We start from the raw sequence: 22,029 nt of genomic DNA, 5'->3' as shown, positions 1-22,029 counted from the left end.
GACCCCACTGTGCTACCGTTTTTTAATTATTATTTATTAAAAATTACTATTTTTATCTAGTATGATATATAATGTATAAATAGTGTATATATATTTAAATATATTTAATAATATAAATAGGTTTATTGCGTAATTTATACCTTATATATTTATAATTTTGCTGAAATTATTGATACACACTACAAATTAATTATCTACTTCGGTTATTTATACATCCCATTAACATAATAAATTTTATTACTTTACTGAGAAAAAATTGTATCGAATAATTAATTAATTGTATAAATATATTTATACAAATGACTGTGCATATACACACTCAATTACTCTTTTTGATATCTATGTGAACTAATTTGCGATGTGCTTAGAATACTCGCATTTGTGACATGGCTAAGACTTATCTATATCGTCTATGCGTGTACTTTTTAATTATCTAAAGAAGTCCCAATGCAACGTCACATAGATTTCGGTTTTGTTACATCGCATGCAAAAACATCACAAGTCGGGTTATTAAGGATCGCCAGTACTTCTCAACAACTAACATAGGCATTAGAATGTAACATCACACTTCTCGAAGTGATATCACTGCGACATCTCCGAGATGAATATTTGCACACAGGGTNCACTGCGACATCTCCGAAATGAATATTTGCACACAGGGTAGTTTCCTATAAATAAAGTTTGGAAACTAATTAGATTAATCGAGTAATTGTAATAATTATAGTTAATTTTAATATACTTACTATCTCATCAATTTCTAGTCGTGGTTTTTTTAAAAAATGTCGAATGACCATTTTGATGATATTGCAAACACCATGTTTATATAACTAACGTCGAAGACACGATTATGAACAACTTCTAAAATACCCAACTTCCGTTATCGTGTCGTACTCGTGTTCTTCACGTCACCGTCACGGTCATTATATTTCGTCGATAACGTCTTAAACGAAAGACGATAAACACCTAACTCGAGAATAGCACAATAATAGTGGTATGCTATTATGTTATGCATTATATTTTATTACTTGAGCACAAGACTTGTCCCCAAAAAAAACTAATTATGCGTGCACTTATATCCTGAAATGCATTTTTGAACGGTTTATTAATGAAATAAATAATTTATAATATTAGTTAAATAAACCAAAAAGAATATGCAATGCTACCAGTCCTCTGCAATTTTTATTACAAATAAGATAATCAAATAACTGATATAATCGATCAAAAAAGGAAAACATGATATATATTTATTCAGCCATGAGGGTTTTAAACCCAAAAACTCCTTGCACACGGGATACAGTATTAAATTATACAATTTTATTGGAAAGTGTTAAAGTTGCCAAGTACATCATCAAAATTTTTTGAAATTGTAAAACAAATAAAACAACATTTTTTTAAATAAATTATGTATAAATTAGTCACTGATTTGAAAAATTGCTTTAACTTTTTCAAGAGAATAACTTGGTATTCAAAATTTAATGAATAATGATAACTTGAACTCCACTACAGAAATTATGTTTCTGAAAAACAGTTATTATTCATGAATTTAATATCAGTCATTTAAATTTTAGAAAAATACAATTAGTTGTATAAATGTTAAGAGAAATTGTTTACCAGCATTAAAACTTAAATAACAATAAAAATATATATCTAAAAATGATAATAAAAAGTAGTTATAATAGTCATCATCAATTGTAGTGAGTAAATTCAGTTTATTATTAATAATATTTTGTTGAATTTTTACTTTACCATAACCTTTTGCTAAACATACACAGTGGAATTAAAAATTATAATTAATAACAAAAAATAACATTTTTGAATAAATCAAAATATACTTCAAATTTATTAGCAGTCTTTGGCATATAAAAATAAATATTTGGTGCCATAACCAACTCCAAAATTATGATCACACATAGATTCTAGGATAAATTTGTCATCAACTGCAGAATATTCTGGCCCTCCAATAGAGTAGAAATAAAAATAATATTAGCTTTTAATTTTGGATTTCTTTTGGCCAGAGTAAAAGAGTCTCCAACAATAAATTCAATTTTATGAGAAATACTATAAACTTCAGCATAAGTTTTGCTAATTTAATCTTATGTTGATCAAATTGAAATTATATAAAAAATTATTTTTTATTTAATTTATGTTAGAAATTAAAAATACTAAAATACAAAAACAAGATAGTCAATTATAGTTCTAAAAATTACCATATTAAATATTGTTTAAATATTAATTTAAAAAAATGTTGAGTATTTACAAATTGTTTAATATTGTAAGAGATTGTATATACCAATCAAATTTTTTATAAACTATAATGAATCATTTAAATGATGCTAAGCCATTTTACATGTTTTAGCCAATTGTATATTTTCAACTGCTCTATAAAAAGGATCCATAGCAACATCACATTTACCACATTTGTCAATATGATAACTTAAAATTTCTGGACATTCTGAAAATATAAATATTTTAATTAAAATACATCTAATTATCTTTATTGTCTAATTATTTTAATTATCTCTAAGATAGTTTTACAAAATTAAATATCTGTCTCATAGAAATTAACAATTACTTTTTATTAATAAAAAGAAATAGAAATCTAACATTGTATAATTATGTCCAACTATATATATACAAGAATTTTTGATAAATGTAAAATATTAGTAAAAATAAATAAAAATAATAAGTTAAACCTTCATCTTGGTTTTATCAGCCTCAAAATTTGATATACCACTTTCTAATCATTCATCAAAAACAGTACAGTAATTGACAAGGTATAAAGTTAAAATTTAATATTTTATTAAATTATAAAAAAATAAAAATAATTCTTAAAATTATATAAATAAACAAAATTAAAAAAATTACTAACTTAAGAAATTTTAATTAAAATAAAAATCAAATGTATTTTCAGTAACCTTGATAGCTTTTTGTGAATTTTTTCTAGCAATGAAAATTAACCACAAAAATGGTAAAATTNACAATGAAAATTAACCACAAAAATGATAAAATTTGTATTATTTAAATGTTAATTTATATTACACAGAATGATTCAAGTTTTCATCCAATTATAAATCGACAACAGTACACTTGGATTAATCAAAAAATATTTACTACAAAAATAAATTTGCAAAGTTTATTTATGTTACTTATTTTATCTAGTAATCAACTATATAACTTTAGTTAATTTATTGAGAGACAAATTCAAATAAGCGTTTTCAGCAGATGGAAAAAAAAGCTTAAAAAACTGTGATAAATTTTAATTCGATGGACAGATTTTGAGAAAATGAATGTTGAAATCAGTCGAATCAGGTAACAAATTAAAATTAAAGATAAGTTTATAAGCAAACTGGCAACGTAGCAATGGTAAACATTATGAACGTTCACACTTCGTCCTTTTTAAATATATAGACTTATTAATGCAACGTTGTCAATTTGCTTATTAACTTATTGCTTTTTTATCATAAGAGAACGTTACTGATTAACTATTAGGTAAGATAGTAGCCTTTTTCCTTACTATTTGGCCGCGGAGTTATGTTCTCTTGTAATATACTCACTATACTATACATATAAGACACTTTAGGTTTGTTCAACCGATTATTTTAATTTTCTCAAAATCTATCCATCGAGTTGAAAATAATCAATGAATTTGTCGCTAATTTGTTGGGTAATTTTCGATAATTGAATAAGACTATATTCATCATTATACATTTCTCGGTCGTACTCCTCCGCTAGCCTAGGTATAAAAATAGTAGTAAGTTCTGAAATACTGGTCCAAGAGTTATCGACCAATCGTTTTCTTAATATAATTTTCTATTTTGGAAGCTAGTTTAATATAAGTGTTGAAATTAAAAAAATTAAGTTGGTACCCTAATAAGGGATAAAGGACAGACCTAAAAAGTATTTAATTACATAAAAATAAAAAAATAAATATTACTCAACAAAGACAAAAAACAATTTCAAGATAATTATTCTAGGAGAAATTTTGTCGTCAATGATAAATCAATTACTCTGTAAAATTATTTAAATAACATATTTAAAAAAATTTTAGTAATATTTCACACAATTTTGATTTATACATAATTTTTATACATTATACATTTTTAACATTATTAATGTTAATGGTTTTATACATTTATTAAGTTTTAATTTACAAGTTTGAATTAAGGTAATTAGGTGGCCTTGTAAAGTTTAAATCCATTAAGTTAGGTGGTCCATTTCGCATATTATTTTGATTAGGCCCATATTGTCTGGGTGGTCTTTGTGAATTGTTATTGTATGGGTGAGATTTGTTATAATACGGTCTCATAGGTTGATTGTAGCCACTTAAATTTGAAGGTAAATGATTCATTGGTTGCCTATTGAAATTGTCATTTGGTTGTGGAGGTAAAAAATTATTGACAGATCCATAATTTTGATTAAAATTGTTAACTCTATGATCGACATCTTGATTTACTTGGAAATTTACATTGCTACGAAATTGATTTCTTCTTAAATCTTGATCCTTTTGGAGATGTTTAGATGCATATAAATAAATTGGATCTCTATTACTTTCGAATGATAAATGTTGTCGTACTTCTGGTATTGCTCCAGAATGTAATAACCGCATTAGTGATTCTCGCCCTTCTTTAATTGCAAATTCTAATTGTGAGTTAGGATCTACTTTTATCATCTGTCCATAAACAAGAAGTGATTCTGGCTTTAATTCACTTGTAGGTCTTGAACCTGGTATTAGATCCATTAAGCTTTCTACTACATTATTAACTACATCACTATCAGGGCCTATATTTTCATCTCCTTCATCATCCACCGTTTCTTCATTAGTTTTATATTCATTCCAAAGTTTTTGAAAATTCTTTGGAATAGGTTTAGAATAAGGTATTTTTTTAATAGGTCTTGCTTTAACTTGATCATCATTAGTGGTTATATCTAATAATGGTATAGTATTATCATCTACTGGAACTTTACTAGTGTCTTCTTCAGCAATATCATCAAGTCCCATACCAGGTATAGTTGATTGCTCATCAGTTATCATATTATCAGTTTTCAACATATTTGATACAGCATTTACAGAATGATATTTACCCGTCATTTTATCTCCAGGTCTATTACGCGTCCAAAACTTACAAGTGTAATCATTAGAACCAGAGCATAAAACTTCACCTAATGGATGCCAAGCTAATGACCAAACAATGCTATCATGAGCTTGGTCTACTGATCCAACAAATTTATCAACCCCAACATTCCAAAATAAAATAGCTCCATCTGAACCCCCACTGCAAAATAAGTTTTCATGATATGGATGCCATGCAATAGTACTAGCTTCTTTTTTGTGACCTCTAAATGTTTGAACTTCGTGAGAAAGATTTCTTATATCAAATAATTTTAGTAGATGATCTCTTGATGCTGAAACAACCCAGTTTCCATTAGCATTCCATTTGATATCCATAACAGTGCTTTTATGTGCATGTAAAGTAGCTAATGATTGACCAGTTTTAGGATCCCAAAGTTTTATTGGCTGTTGATTGTCTTTACTGCCAGATATTAATAAACCTTTATGAGGATGCCAATCTATGCACTTAACATCAGCACCATGTCCTCTCAAAATTTTTTCTTCTCGATTGGTAAAGAAGTCCCAGATACGAATAGTTCCATCATCTGAACAAGTTGCAAATTTATCATCAGACTGACTAAAACTTATTCCTCTAACAGCTTCATTGTGAGCTTGAAACATTTTAACATTATTCATATTAGATTGCCAATATTTTATGAAACCTGTATGATCTCCAGTAGTCATCCAATTGCCATTATGTGACCAAACCATAGAACGAACTGGAGAGTCGTGAGCTTGTAAAATAGTTTCAAAATTGAATGTTAAACCATTCCATAATGTAAATTCACCACTAGATGCTCCAGTAATTAAACGTCTACCTTCAGGTGTCCACGCTAAACAAAATACAGGACATCGAATTTTATTTGTAACAGTCTTGACAAAAGCAGTTGTAACTGCATTAACAGAATTATCTACATAACATTGTGGGGGTAATAATTGTGGTGTATAAAGTGTATCTGGCTGTAAAAATGGTCTATCACGATAGTCCCGTTGCCATATTCGGTTTTGAAGCATACGAATTAATGAAGCATTGTAATCTACTGTTTTACGAAGTCCTGATTTTCTCAATCGTTTTCCATCAAAATCTAAATCCAGTGGAGGGCCAGTTTTGGCGGTTTGATGTCTTGGTGGTCCACTGACATTTGCACTACGTATATTTAAAGGGATAGGGCCTTGGAACCTGTAGTTCGTTGGAATAAATGTATTAGTTGAAGGTGGCGGAACAGAAAAATTTAAAGGAGGCGGAGGTACCGAAAAAGAAGTATCCACAATAATGGACATAATTACAGTACAAAATAAAAATACAACCTAGAACTAAACTTTAATGAAAATAATTTTATCAAAATTATAGACAACTACTGATTTTTACAACTTATCATCGGTTTCCTTTAAGTTAATGCCTCTGGAAGAATTTTCGCTGTTATAGATACAATTAAATTCGCCCAATCTTTCTTACACTTTACTAACGTTTTAATCAGTTTATACTATTTATTTTACATTTATTAAAAGTCATTTCGCTATTTTTAATCGTTTTAATTAATGGATTTTTGCTTTTTACGTATTTTCATGGAACGATAAACGGCGTTTCCCCTTTTTAGCTATTCCCGTATCGCAACATTCTTACTTGAATCTTTTCATTATCATATCTGTTATCATATATTTATGTTCACGTCTTGCTTCCCGACACGTAATTTATGATTCTTTAGTTTATTATAGTTTTTTTTATTTATTTGAATTTGTTCAATTTTATACATCATTTTCTTTTTTTGAACTTCGTTTAGTTCGATATGTATAATTACATAATTATACAGGACGATTGTGTTCTAATTTATTTTGTCTAAATTTTTCTAGTTGACCTATGGCTGATTACTAATAAATAGAATCAAATCTGTAGTATTGCTTATTTTTATATAAAAATATAAATTAACCTTTAACAAAATAGATTTAAAAACTTTTATAATATGAATTGATCACTTGTAGCTAATGTTATTTAAAATTAAAAATGTATTTAACTTAATAATAAATGGTAACCTTTAATTTTATTATTTTAATAATAATTGATATCAAAGCTTCTATTAGATTTTTGTAAAGTAAAATGAGCCAATAGATACAAAAGTAGATAGGAGTATTTCGTTTTCATATGGCTTAAAAACTTTTTTACAAACAACTATGAAAACTATGTATGTTTTCAAATTTATACAAATTATATAATAGATAGATAAAATTTTAAAACAATATTGTTAAATATTACTAAAATAAATATATATTAAACAAATTTTGTTCCATCAATCATTTTTCAGCTATATGGAAGATTAAGCGGATGATATTATGGTATCCGAAAAGTACATATTTTTCAAAGCTGGAAAGATTAGCTTAATACTTACTATTAGTATGTTAAAGTATTACTGAAAATATGTAAAAATAACAATTAATAAAATACAATATATCGTTTCATTATTATTTACCTTTTATTACTACTTATTATGTTTATATATATCTATATGTATATATTTAGTATTTTTCTTAAAAAAGTTTTTTTATTATAAAACCAATAAAATTAAGTGATAATAACCAAAAAACATAAGACAACTTTAATATTTTTTGTATTCATAGCAAAAATTAATTTAAAAATAAACTCAACACACAGGGGTCATAGCATAGTTGGGTCAAGTATAGATGATATCTATATAACAGTGATTAAATCATTATAAAAAACTGATGCAAATCTGTAAATAGTATTTAATTTTTGGAAGAAATTGTTAAATTTTTTCAAAAATATATCAACTTCAATCAAATTATCCCTAAAAACTATTTATTTTTTTTTAAGTGATACTAAACCCTGATCGTTTATATTACCATACTGTTTTACTTGAAATATAGGCATAAATAATTCAAATAAAAATTATGATAAAACTAATAATTTCATATAATTAACATTTTATGTTTAAGTTTGATGTCTATTTACATACATTACATATAAGGTGTCTAAATATTTTTTTATTTTTTGCTTATATCATAAGCTTTAATTTATCGTATGTATATAAAATTTTCGAAGTATTTCCGGTACATTTGTAAAAGTTGCTTTTTTGAATCCTGTGAGCAAGTAAATATACCTAATATAAGGAAAACGCTTTTAATAAATATTTAAAAAATAATTGTATGATTCATTCATCTTTAAAAAAGTTATGGCGATTTTAAGTAAAAAAAGTCAAAAATTACAATTTTTGGGTTGATTTCCTTTATTTACGGAAAAAGAGTTTTCTTTAGTGTACAAGAGTAAAGTCTCATCTCTGCTACACTCATTCTTTGCTCTACTTTCTTATCAACCGCCCAACACCCTGAACCATACATCATAGCTGGCTCACTACAGTCTTGTACAATTGACCTTTCAGCCTCATAGAAATTCTTTTATTGCATAAGACACCAGACGCTTCTCACTAATTCAACCACCCGCACTTAATCCTGTGTCTTACATCCTTGTCAATACCACCGCTCTTTTGCACAACTGATCCTAAATACTTTAAACTTTCTATCACGTCTTCGCTTATTGTCACTAATATTACTCCTACTTATTCTTAATCTTTTTTGTACAATTGCTGATCTATAGGTGTAATGTAAAGCTTTTTCCTATACTATTCTATTAGTTGTGCTTTATATAACAAGTGGAGCTTGTATCACAAATCACATTTTGTGAGATTTTTCAATAAAAAAAAACATGTTTTTCAATATTGAGATTTTCTTTTATATAACATAATCAATATTTTATATTATACTTTTAACATTAAGAGTATAATAGAAAAAATAATTTCTATTATAACATTAAAAGTATAGCCCTTTAGATGTACTTTTTACTGGCATTTCTATGTTAACTTTTTCAGTTAAATTAAATAATTTCGTAAGTCGTTGAATAATTGTTAGAACTATGTGAGAACTGCCTATACACTTATATATTGTTAGACTTGTAAATACACTGTTGAAGGTTAAATAAATTTACCAAGAACTTTTGAAATTAAAAAAAAAATGAATTTTGTTGAGGTTTTTCATAATTGAAACACTGTGGTGAAGCTAGAGTTCCAGATTTTGGTACCTAATACACTCGCCATTTAAATTGAATTAATTAAGCGAAGTATAATTTTTTGTTTTGTAGTAAATACTTATCAGAGTATTAGTTTTCGGGATACAAATATATCTTTGATTTTTTTATCACTTATTATCATAATTAACATTTATCTAATCAAAATTATCCTTGTCTGATAATTTTTACAGACTGTATTTTTTATTTTTTCTAAAATGTGTTAATAATACAAAAAAATTAAAGAGGATTAATAAGTTGAAAATTTACTTTTAGACACCATATTTTAACAAATTTGTAAGATGAGACTTACAAATTGTTTATGGAATGCAAAAAAAGTTGGTGAAATGACAAAGAAATATGCAAATTTACCCGAGTCTTATATTGATCGTAGTATGGAACAAGTAAACTAAAATTAAGAACGATAAGCAATTTGATTGTATTAATAATAAATATGATTTCTTTAGGTCGTATGGAAAACACCTAGGAATAATCCTCGCTACCTACCAAGAACTGTTAAAAAAAAGAAATTCTATTTTGGTCAAGAGAGACCATGGACATATGCTTTTGCTAATCAAAATTCTATAGGAGAAGTTAAATCCAAAGTATTTGTAGAACCAATAAAGAACTGGTCCTTTTTTAAAGGAGATAGAGTATGTAAAAATAACTTAATATTTTGATTTGCTGCAATACATAGCTGGAATTGAGTCACCACCTATGTCAATTTTTCTATATATAAATTATGAAAACTATGACATAAATTATTAATATACATCCGTTTACACTAGAAAATCTTTGACTTGTTATTATCGTAAATCTCTGAATTAGTTTCTGAAGATTTTTTTTTTAGTTTTTCCTTAGTATTTTAATTGGCTACATTTGCCATTTTAACATAATATTTATAATAGTTTTATTTTATGGAGAAATATGCCTTCATTCACTTTTATAATTAGTGCTGTGCTAACTGTCATTAGCAACCCTTTTTAATATATTTTTAAATAAAAAAAAATCTATTTATAATTTTTGAAACTATATATAATCATCTTTATCTAGTGATTTTGGTTATTAAACTAAGAATATAAAACTCTTTTATAAAACACATTGTAATTTACTCTTTGTTATTTTGAGTGATACAACCTAGGGAAGTGTAATGCATCATGTTTTGAAAATTAAAAGGTTTTATCTTATTCACTATGTCTTCAAAAAATAAAATTTACTGGTTCTCATGTGGGGCACTAAATTGATTTATTAATATCTTTTAGTGATTAATAAAAACTAAAAATTAAAATTCATATTATGCGCAGTTGATAAAAATACTGTTTAATGACTCATTTGAAAACTAAAAAATGCAAGCAGAGCTTGAAGTGTCTGCTGAAGTACACTATACTCCTTAATATAGTATTTTATTGAGTAGTATTGGTTTTGGTATGGGACCATCATCATATTACATCAAAAATTATTATAAATTAATTGATTAAATAAAACATAAAATAAATAGATAAAAAAATGTATGGTTATTTAAAATATAAAAGTATAAAATTGTAAAATATAAAAATAGTTTTATTTGTATATTTATGTTTACAGGTAGAGATTTTAGTTGGTCCAGATAAAGGTAAACAAGGAATTGTTGGACAAATCATTCAAGAAAGAAATTGGGTTATTGTTGATGGATTAAATTGTGAGCTAGAAGAAGTAAGTCATTATCAGGGGCATTTATCAATGGTTCAACAAAAAGAAAAACCATTATTAGTAACTAGTGAAGTAGCACTGGTAGACCCATCTGATTTGTAAGTTATTTAAAACAATATTATCTGTAATTATAAAAATACACATAATAACTGCACTTATAATGCTTTTTTAAATTTAGACAAGGATGCAGTGTAGAATGGAGATTTACTGAAAATGGTGAGAGAGTGCGTGTATCTACAAGAACTGGAAAAATAATTCCAATTCCTTCCATGTCAATTGAGACTTACGATTATAAGACTCCCAAAACTTATAAAGGTAAATTATTACAATAATTCTGTTATAAAACCTATTATCTTAACTTAACAATATGATATTTTCCAATTATCTGAATTAAAAAATTTAAAAATATATTTTAAAATTAAAAAAGTAAAATAAAGTACAATAATAAAATAAAGTGGAATTTAAGGAATTTTTTAGATTATTGTTGATTGATATCCGAAAGTGATTAAAATCACTGTTGTCAAACACCTCTATATATATTTATAAAAAGAATTGTCATATTTACCAAAAATTACATGTTTTTTGACTTAAGTGTTTGTTCAATCGTTGAAGATAAGTCACTTAAATGTTTTTCTACTTAGTTTTACTGTATTAAATTAAACAAGCTTTATATTTAAATAATTTAAGTGATGTAAGCAATTTCTGTTACTATGCCAAATATTATGAAATTGGCTAATTTAAACATTATTATAAAAATGAGAACGTAAAAGGTTTTTTATTAAAGTATTTTAAGTTTCCACATTTTTAAATGCTTTGAAGATAGCAAATTCAATTTTTTAATTATTGGAAAATATTATCATACCATATTGATACTTAAAAATTGTTTCCTGTAAATTATTTTACATGTATATATTATATTCAATGTTGAGTTTAGAATTTTTTTCTATGGGACTTAAAGCATTGGTGCAAGCAAAAAAAAATTGTTTTTAATGAACAAAAAAAAGAGGGATTTCATCTCATTATTAATGTTAATACTCGTGAGTGGACTGTAATCATAAAATAATAAAAAAACAGAGTATGAAGCTCTACCATGTGTAAAATATCAAATGTCGTTATAACCTAACTGCATGAGTAACCTACGCTGGTTAACAAGTAATATATATGCGTTATGTCGTGTAGCTTAATTTGTGAGTATTGCGTAAATAGCCCTTGACATGTCGTGATATCCGCAGAGTACCATCGACATATAACAGTAGAGTACCGCCTTGCACGAGTACCCTAGACGTCAATCGACCACCGCAGTGCGCCGACAACGATTACTAAAAGAACAATAGAACACTCGCTTTGAGCCAGTGCCCTTAAATGTGTCATGGTATCCGCAGAGTACCGATGGCACATAACAATAGAGTACCGCCTTGCACGAGTACCCTAGACGTCAATCGACCACCGCAGTGCGCCGTCAACGATGACTATAAAACAGAAATAATTAAAATACAGTTAAAGTACTACACTCTAATTATTTCTTTCTGATTATGTAAATTATGCCCAATGTAGCTGTGCGCAGGTGAACTCATGCAGTTAACTTACTTAGAATTGCTCTAAATGTTACTCTCAAAATATTGTGTTATGTGTAAATTTGTCTATTGTAGACAAATTTATTCTATGCAATAAAAAAAAAACAAACTTACTTACAGTGAATGGTCAAACACAAATTGACTTGCTTTATTTAAGAAAATAATTTTTAACAAAAATAACTAAAGAAATATGTAATATTTAAGAGTGAAATATCTGCTGCGACCTTCTTCTTCTACTGGGTTCTGAAAAACTGACCGTCGTTGAGACTACAAGCCACCCTCATTACCTTTCCCTGGTAGGTAGTACCGATCCCTTCTGTGACGCTAGGCAGCAGGTCAACCGGTCCGAACTACCTGCCTCTTTGTTCGCCGACAATTAAACAAAACATCACATCAATTTTCGAAAAGAGCTATACTATTATTGTCACCCAGATATAGCAGAGGGGCTATCTTAATAACTGGGGCACTCCAGCCTCCCTGAAGTATACTTGGATTCAACACTGTTTATATTTTATAGTTTTGTAAAAAATATTAAAATAACATGAAAATAAAGTTTTACTCATGATTTCATTTTCAGAGTCTGAAAAAGATACAACTGAAGATTTATTGACTAAAATTACATTTGAACCTTTATTAAAAACTTTTGAAATGGAAATAATGGATAATATGGGTATAAAAGAAGATAGAATACCAGCACCCACATTCTGGTATTAATTATGATTTAGTAGTTGTTAAAAGTTATGAGCATTCTATAAAAATTATATATAATGAATAGTTAAATCATGAATTTAATTCATGATTAATGTATTTGGTATAATTAAAAGTTCAAATACATACCAATATTTCAATACTAAAAGTTAATTTTAATAAAAATGTTATTGATATAATTATGTCAATAAATCAGTTTTAAAATTGATACAATTACTATTGTTATTTTTTTATTAACAAAATTTATTAATACCTACCTTCAACAAAATTACAATAAAATAACAGCTAATGATATTTGATTTTCTTTTATTTATTTGTAAAATAAGCTAAGATCTTATTGATCAATTTTTTTAATTCAATTTTAAATTGAAACTTCAGAGAAGATATAATGGATGAAAAAAAATGTAAGTTCTAACATGACACCATAGCAGTAAAGTTTTAAATATAAAGGAATCTAAAAATATATAATTAATTTTTAGTTGAATTTACTGTTCAGCTTTAAAATATTAAAATAAATAAGGTAAATTTTTTTTAACTTCATTTACTCTAGTTCATAACAAAAGATATCCGTTCATTTGCATACTTAAAATCCTGTGCTATCATTTGGCCCCTAAGATACAGCTTATATGGCCTCCCTAATAGTAAAAATTGTTTAAAGTACTATGTAGCACATATAAATTGGAGTAAGTTTTCCCAAAACACTATGTTTAGTTTCTTTGTACTTTAATAAATACATATCTTTACACATAATTCCACATGTTGATTATGTAACCTAGACTTATAGCACATTAAAAATCCATATATATTATTAAGCGTTCTTTAGGTTTTACAATTCAAATAATTATATAAAATATAAATAGCTTATACTAAAATCAAACATAGAATGATAATATAACTGGTTTTTTAATTTTTAACAATGTGTCCGGATAATTTGCTCAAAATATTTGAATAGAATTAATGAAGACTAATACACCATAATCAGTATAAAAAACATTTATGTCAAATCTAAAAATATAGGTTTAATTAGCTTATTTTGCAATACTTTAGTATTAAAGTTTAATCTAATAGTTCTCTGTTTTTATAATTAAATTTTCAAGATAGATGATACAAGAAAAATTCCTTTATTTAAAAGTGCAAAAAATTGCGCATACCAGTGTTTTAATGAATATCTTATATGAATTAACCTAGTTAAAGATGTAATTTTAGTTATTTTTAAGCCGGGTGAACTTTTAAATGGGTCTTTGTTTTTTAAATTTTTGATTAGCGATCTCATTTTTATTATTAATAATTATAATTTTTTACGGTAAAATACCTAATTTTCTTCTTGGGCTGCTAAATCATGACGGACAACCGTCAGCCTTGTCGCCTCTCAAATAGCGCACCTGTATTCAGTATAATTTGTGATTTTTAAAAGTATTGTTTGTCTATTACGGTCTAGTGGAAACTAAAGATAAAAAAAATATATATTCCTATCAGAAAAAATGATTTTGTAACTATAAGAGAACAAGTTATTCTGAAAAATTGTTTACATTGCATAACAAGTTTAAAAAATTAAATATAGAATAGTTATAAACATTAATATATTTTTTAACTGCTTAGAAAAATGTAGTTTTTAATTTTTAAATATTTTTCTATATATGGCAACACAAATACTAAATAATAAATAACTTAAAAATTTCGATTTCCATTGAAACGTCATTCTAAGGTATTTTTCTTCAGTGTAAAAAACATATTTGGATTAAGATAGTCAAATAACATTGAATGTCAATTTCTATAAAGTTCAATTCTCAAATTATTTCATACAACTTGTAATATTCGGACTGACGAAGCATTACTTGTATGACGATTCTTCTAATCGTCATTTTTTTTAGTTGCTATAATAAGCTCTGTAATTAATCAATTTATTATCTTAGTGGATATATTTAATACTATTTTTACATTTATACGAACAGTATAAAATATATTAAAGAAAAATCTATGCGAAATTACACCTACAGAAAACCATATTGGTATGTGCAGATATTCAAATCGAAAACGATAGACCTGTATTGGCCCGGTAGATAGCATTAAATTCGCACATCATATTCTTTAAAATACTTCCATATAGACTTAAATAGAACATTTTTTAATTAAATTGACATTATTCACTTAAATTCTAAGTTAATAGGCGTTTTCTCTAGCATCGAATAGTCGGCTTAATTCTATAAACCTAAAGCTACTGTCAGCAAAATAACCTTTCTGTCCCTGTGCACACACCTATAGCTAGCCACCCAGAATACAAACAAGTTATTAACATCTTCAATTTGAGATAAAAAGAATTTGGAATGAAGAAGTTTTGTTTTTAATAATTGTTAAGATTGAAAAAAAGTTACTCTTTTAATTTAAAGCAAATTAATTAAATCAATTTCTGTGTATACAACAGGAAATTTTTAATTTAATACATTTCAACTCTTTTATATCAAATATAATTATTTAGTTTAGTAATTATAGCTATAATTACTCATTTCGAATAATGACATAAATACAGCTGAACAAAACAGCTGATTGAATGTTGGTAATACATTTTCATCCATGAAATCGTTATCACAATTTATACATATGATGTGCATACAATAAGTTTCATATATACATACATTATACGTAAATTACACCACAGTCATGAATCTTCGAGTACACTACTCCGAAATACCAAATATCTTATCACAAAATTCAAGATTAATTATTTTACCACTTTGTTTTACTGCTATTTTATCGTACGTTTAATTTTTTTGACGGATGACCAATGAACAATAATTGTTCTGTCGCAATTATTGTTTGTCGTCGTCTATTGTTTCTTATTGTGGTTTTTAAAATTTAACTATCTATACTCGCATGTATATTTCCATAACTACTTGAAATCGTAATTTTTAATCCGATTTACATATAAAGCTCGTTGTAAAACAAAGTTATGACGATTTTATCAAAGAAAAAATCTCAAACTATTACTGAAGAAGGCGAACCATCTTCCAGTACCCATGGTCATTCATTACCCTTGTCAAATATCCAAGCTCATCCACAGGTATATAAAACATATTAGTTCGTAGAGTGCCAATATTGTACCAGTAATACTTAAGTTTACTATTACTTAATATTTTACAAATTTAATATCTACCCATGTTTATTTTTTCTTTATTAGATGTATCTAGCTTGTTTTTGAATAATATATAATCGTAGGTAATAACTCACAAGGTCTTAAATCATTAGTATCATTTTAAATTTTATTTAAGGAACTAGATGTAGAAATATTTGTAAAACTTAAAATATAAATAGGTAGTATAATATTATATAATTAGTGTGTGATTAATTAGTTCTCTGCTTAAATTTCTAAATAAATTAATATATAGTATTGGTACTTTATAAATTATTGTCAACTATTTTTGTCATAAAATAAATAATTTAATTGTTGAATTTTATCTCAATTACTTTATTTGACAAAAATCAAGTTTCAGATAGTGAAGCTTAGCTTAATTTAAACCAAGCTATGAATATAAAGTGACTTTTAAATCTGATTGTGATTTATGAATTATAATATGAGGATGATCTCAGAAAGTTAACCAAGCTAATTTTGTCTCAATAACATAAAGCTTCAGTTTGACTAATTATACATTTGAAAATCGTAGAGAAATAAACTTCAATAATTATCATTTAGAGTTTCAAAAACTTTAACTCAATCTAAAAATATTCATTATCATGAAAATAATTTTAGAATAGATGTAAATACAACTGCTTCATAAATAAATATGATATTTTATAGTACAAACTCTATGTGAAAAAATAGACTATCAAACTATCTAAAAGATAGTTTGATTGTCATTTTTGATGACTTTTTAGATTAACAATTTAGAAGAACGAATCAGTTCTCCACAAAGATGGCCAGTAGAAAACATTGAAAGCGGTTTAAGTTCTAATAAGCCAACTAAACGTCGGATACACCGAAGTCCTCACAGGTATGTTGTAATAAATAAAATGCCTCCATGAATTATAATTAAAAATGATATTTTAATTTTGTGTACCAAAAAAGAAATACAAGAAGCAACAATAAAGGACGAGAAAGAGAAAATAAATCTTCTCCAACTTTAGGAAATTGTCAATGTGGTACTTCTGATGCTAGTGGTCATTGTGATGTTAATATTTGTGGATATAACAGTGAAGATGAATATGGAGAAATTCCAAAGAAGTGTAATGACTTAGATTGGGTAGAGGTAATGAATATTTGTAATTTGATAAATTTAATTGAGATAAAAGTGTAAAAAGAAAGATTTTTTCCAATCAATACATTTCTTTCTCTAAATCTAAAATAACAATGATCCGATTAAGAAAATGAATGGTCGATAACATCTGTTGGATCAGTATTTTGGAAATTATTGACATAATTATTTCTAGTTAAGAGGAAGAGAATGGCCAAGAAATGTTTAGTTATAAAAATAACAGCACCCACCCACTCTTCTCCATTCATTACTTTAAATTTTTAAGGTATAAGGGATAAACATATAAAAACATTGATTGAAAAATTGAAAGAAACATTAAACTAAAATAAACAAATGAAAAATGTTTAATATTATTTTTATTTTTCGATTAATTAAGTGGTTTATGATAAATGAATCACTTTTTATGTTTAAATATGTATATATTTTTTTACAGCAAGATCGTTTGTTTGAAAAAAAAATGAAGAAACGTGGTTTAGTTTTAAAGCAAATGAAAGAAGATGGGGCTTGTTTATTTAGAGCTGTTTCTGATCAGCTGTTTGGAGATCAAGATATGCATGACATTGTACGAAAACAGTGCATGGATTATGTTGTTAGTAAATTTAAAAATAAATACCTTAAATCTAAATTTTACTAAAGAGAATAACTTAATATTTCTTAATTTTCAGTCAAGTAATCGTGATTATTATACACAGTACGTTACAGAAGATTTTAACACTTACATTGCTCGAAAAAGATTAGATTGTACTCATGGTAACCATGTTGAAATACATGCTATGTCAGAATTGTATAATCGTCCGATTGAGGTCTACTGCTATGGAATTGGTAACTAATACTTTATTTAATTTATGAGATAACTCAAAATTTGGTTTTTTAAGTATAAAATTTAATAATAATTTTAGAGCCTATTAATATATTTCATGGAACAAATACTTCAGAACAATCAAATCCACCTATAAGATTGTCTTATCAAAGAGGTAGCCATTATAATAGCATTGTTGATCCTTATAAAGCAACAATTGGTGTAGGATTAGGCTTACCAAATTTTTCACCTGGATCTGCTGATAAAAAATTGTTGACTGATGCAGTACGTCAAAGTGAAGACTACATGTTAGAACAGGTATATCTAAGATTTCATCAGCTAACTTTTTACATGTTTTAGTATGTATTAAATAAAAATAATGATAGTTTTCTAAACAAACTAAAATCTGCTTAATTATATTCAGTATATTTATTTAATAATACATTATAAAATGAGATTAAAAATAAATTTCCCAAAACTCAGAAAAACTCTAAATGTATTAACAGAAGATTATAATTTTACTGTTATAAATAATAGGATTTGAAAAATATTTACACAAGCCATAGATTTTATACACTAAACAGAAAATATTTTGTTATTAATATCACATATAATAAATTATAATAATAAGTTATTTATTGAAGGGATTAAGATATAAGAAGTTTAAATTGTAATTAGAAATATCAATCCAAAATATTATTTTTTAAGTGTATAAATTGAGATATTTTTTCTTATCTTAGGACTAGTTTAAAATGTAAGATTTAATTAGAAATATTCTGTATGTAATAATTGAGTATTTATTATTTGAAATAATTTTTGTTTCAACCATACTGACTCCCTAAGCCATAAAAATTTATGTAAGGTCAGAAGTTGGTGTATAATTTTATCAGATCTTAAGGTAAATCCAACCTCAAATAGTAAAATAGAGGCTAAGATGATGATTAATTATTTTTCAAACTAAAATATATATTCAAAATTTTAATTAGTATTATCAGTACAGTTTTAAAGAAAATCTATCCCACCATTAATTAATTTTATATCAAAGAAGTAGTGTAGTTTGCATTGGATTCACATTTATAATTTACTAAACTTTAAACATATGTATCAAATTGATTTTAATTTTACAGACCATGTTAGAAGACAAACTTAGAGCAACAGATTGGGAAGCTACTAATGATACAATTGAAGAACAAATTGCACGAGAAAGTTATTTACAATGGTTAAAAGATAATGAAAAAAGAAACAAAGTAATTAAAAAATACATTAATCATATTTTATTGTGACATTATTTTATTTTATATTTTTAGAATGATAAAGAGACTTCAGCTACATCAACTGCAACATCTGCATCTTTAGTAGAACCTTACCAATCTCGTACATCACCACCAAGATTTGCACCAAAAACTCCTCCTATTTCATCACCTCAAAGAGATCATGCGTCAACCACTGAAAATGCATCTTTTATGAATCTACCTCCACATCTCTTTGGTAGTAGAATAATAAAATTTTGTCAAAACATCTTTAAATTTTTTAACATTTTTAAATGTTACTTTTATTATTTAGGCATGTCACAATGGGAAGATATTGGAATTTTAACTCAAGTATTAGCTACTTCTCAACAAGAATATCTTGACAGTTTAAAAAGACAACACGATGAACACAAAGAAGATGGTGAAAAATACACTAATATATGTGATGTAAACAAACCATCCACCTCACATTAAGAATGAAAATTAATCTTAGTGTAGTAATTTATTAATTTAATTAACACTTGTTAAAATATTAATAATTTAAGACATACCCTTATCTTGTATTAAATATTTATTTTAAATAATAAGATTTTATTTACCTAATCTCATTCATTATATATATTATTATTATTATTCTATTTATTAATAATAATGCCCCCAAAAAATTATACTTACTGTCACTAATTTATAAAGTCTTTATACAATATTTGGTCATTATCATACAATTTTTAACGAGTTGAACACCATGTGGGGCCAACAAACCTTTTATGGCGTTATAAACAAAAGCACATTTTATATCTTAACCTTCAACCTGTTAAATATTTATCACGTTTTATTCTAGAAAAATTTTAATACGGTGAATTAACTAGTAACTTAGAAAAAAATTAATTTGGTATACATCAAATATTAATAAGAATTCTAAAACTGTTCTCAATGGATTTTAAATTTATTGTCATCACATATGGAATAAATCGAAGAGCCTTATTAAAAAATAAAAAGTAAACTTATGAGTTATGCAGTAAATGTATATAGTATAAGTTGATTAGATTAATGATATTGAATGTAATCAGTATTTCTATTTAAAAATAATTTGGCGTAGTTAAAATTTCTGAAAATATTTATGTTAATTATTTCTTTAAATATAATAATTACTGTTTGAAATCAATTTTGTAATATATTTTAAATCAACTATAATTTTGTTAATTCTAAATAAAATGTTTGTGTAATAGCTTTGTATTTTATTAGTTTGTTTTTTTAGTTATTTAACTAGGATAATTCTTTCTTAATATATCAGTATCAATAGATTTATATGAATAATTATTATTAAAGTACATAATCTTGTTTAATTAGATAAGACTCAAATTTAAGTAGGCAACAATTTTTTTCATTTGTTCTAAAGCCTCAAGTGATGAAATCTGTATATATATTTTACTTATGTTTACATTGGTAATAGAGTAAAAAGTATATTCCTTTACAGAAATACCAAATTTTTTTTATCATGCTTTTAATATTTCTTATTGTACTATTTTTATTTGTTCAAAATTAATATTTTGCTATAATTGACATGAAAAGTATTTTAAATCTCTTATTCTGAATGACATGTTACCTTTATTAAATAAAAAAATATTTTTATTTACTTACTATTTTGGTAATTTCTTAGTTTCATAATTTGAAATGATAATATTTTTTCATTTAATTATATATAAATAAAAATTAATTGAAGGAAATTTTATTTTTTAAATTTTATTAGTGCCATTAACAATGAGGTAATAATTGATTCAATTGGCAGTCTATTTTTAGAATGTAATTCATTCGAAATTATACTACTTAAAAATTTGCTATACAGAGTATCCTACCATTATTAGTTTAGTTTTTTAACTCTCAGCATTGCATCGAAGCTAAAAAAATTTAAATAATTCATTTTTATTTTTTTATTAAAAATAAATAATATTTGTTTTTAACATAATTTAAAAAAAAAGTTAACACAAAATATTTGCTGGATATTTATTAGTTATTTAAGATGGTATTCATCTAAATTAAATATAATTAAAATTATATTTAAAATATTATTAATTTAAAAACCATTATCAATGCTAAACACATACTGTCAGTATGTGTTTAGCGTTATAGTTTTTAAATTAATAATATTTAAATATAGTTTTAATTTTATTTAATTAATTAACCATAAGTGATTTTTATTATATGGTATTAATCTCATAAGGGTTAATCAATTCATTGTTATTTTAATATATAATTATTTTTAGGTGAAATATTTTAATTTATATACTTAATTCTTTATATTATGAAAACTAAATATTTTAGTGAAAAATATACATGATATTATTTTAGTAATAATTTATTAATAAAAACAATACTTATTTGTTCAAACTTTAAATAAAAACTGATTTCCAAATTATTTAAATAAATTATTACATTGGTAATAATAGAGGCACAATTAGTTTCTAAATGGCCCAAGTATATGAAACCTTAACATATATTTAAAATAAAATTTGCATAGAAGCAGACGTAAATAAATTTTTTCTTTTATTATTTAAAAATATTTTTTAGTGCATTATAATA

At 25.5% G+C, this 22,029-nt stretch overlaps 3 protein-coding genes across 3 annotated transcripts; 2 read left to right on the top strand and 1 right to left on the bottom strand.

Moving 5' to 3' along the window:
* Positions 1 to 4,015: 4,015 nt before the first annotated feature.
* On the bottom strand, positions 4,016 to 6,561 carry LOC126897740 (pre-mRNA 3' end processing protein WDR33). The gene has a single exon (XM_050671584.1). It carries the CDS (start codon positions 6,389 to 6,391, stop codon positions 4,148 to 4,150), a length of 2,244 nt encoding a protein of 747 aa, XP_050527541.1. The 5' UTR covers positions 6,392 to 6,561; the 3' UTR covers positions 4,016 to 4,147.
* Positions 6,562 to 9,363: 2,802 nt separating this feature from the next.
* Positions 9,364 to 13,366, top strand: LOC126897748 (probable 39S ribosomal protein L24, mitochondrial). The gene is made up of 5 exons (XM_050671597.1): positions 9,364 to 9,586; positions 9,650 to 9,835; positions 10,767 to 10,969; positions 11,050 to 11,186; positions 13,023 to 13,366. Exons 1-5 carry the CDS (start codon positions 9,485 to 9,487, stop codon positions 13,157 to 13,159), a joined length of 765 nt encoding a protein of 254 aa, XP_050527554.1. The 5' UTR covers positions 9,364 to 9,484; the 3' UTR covers positions 13,160 to 13,366.
* A 2,472-nt stretch (positions 13,367 to 15,838) lies between these two features.
* Positions 15,839 to 21,534, top strand: LOC126897745 (OTU domain-containing protein 5). Its single transcript, XM_050671593.1, has 9 exons — positions 15,839 to 16,211; positions 17,024 to 17,139; positions 17,214 to 17,394; positions 17,834 to 17,989; positions 18,066 to 18,222; positions 18,300 to 18,517; positions 19,327 to 19,446; positions 19,507 to 19,687; positions 19,763 to 21,534. Exons 1-9 carry the CDS (start codon positions 16,101 to 16,103, stop codon positions 19,921 to 19,923), a joined length of 1,401 nt encoding a protein of 466 aa, XP_050527550.1. The 5' UTR covers positions 15,839 to 16,100; the 3' UTR covers positions 19,924 to 21,534.
* Positions 21,535 to 22,029: the final 495 nt, after the last annotated feature.

This window comes from Daktulosphaira vitifoliae, unplaced genomic scaffold (genome assembly GCF_025091365.1).
Source record: "Daktulosphaira vitifoliae isolate Bord-2020 unplaced genomic scaffold, ASM2509136v1 Scaffold_2, whole genome shotgun sequence".
NCBI lineage: Eukaryota > Metazoa > Arthropoda > Insecta > Hemiptera > Phylloxeridae > Daktulosphaira > Daktulosphaira vitifoliae.
This window is presented reverse-complemented; position numbering and strand designations above follow the sequence as displayed.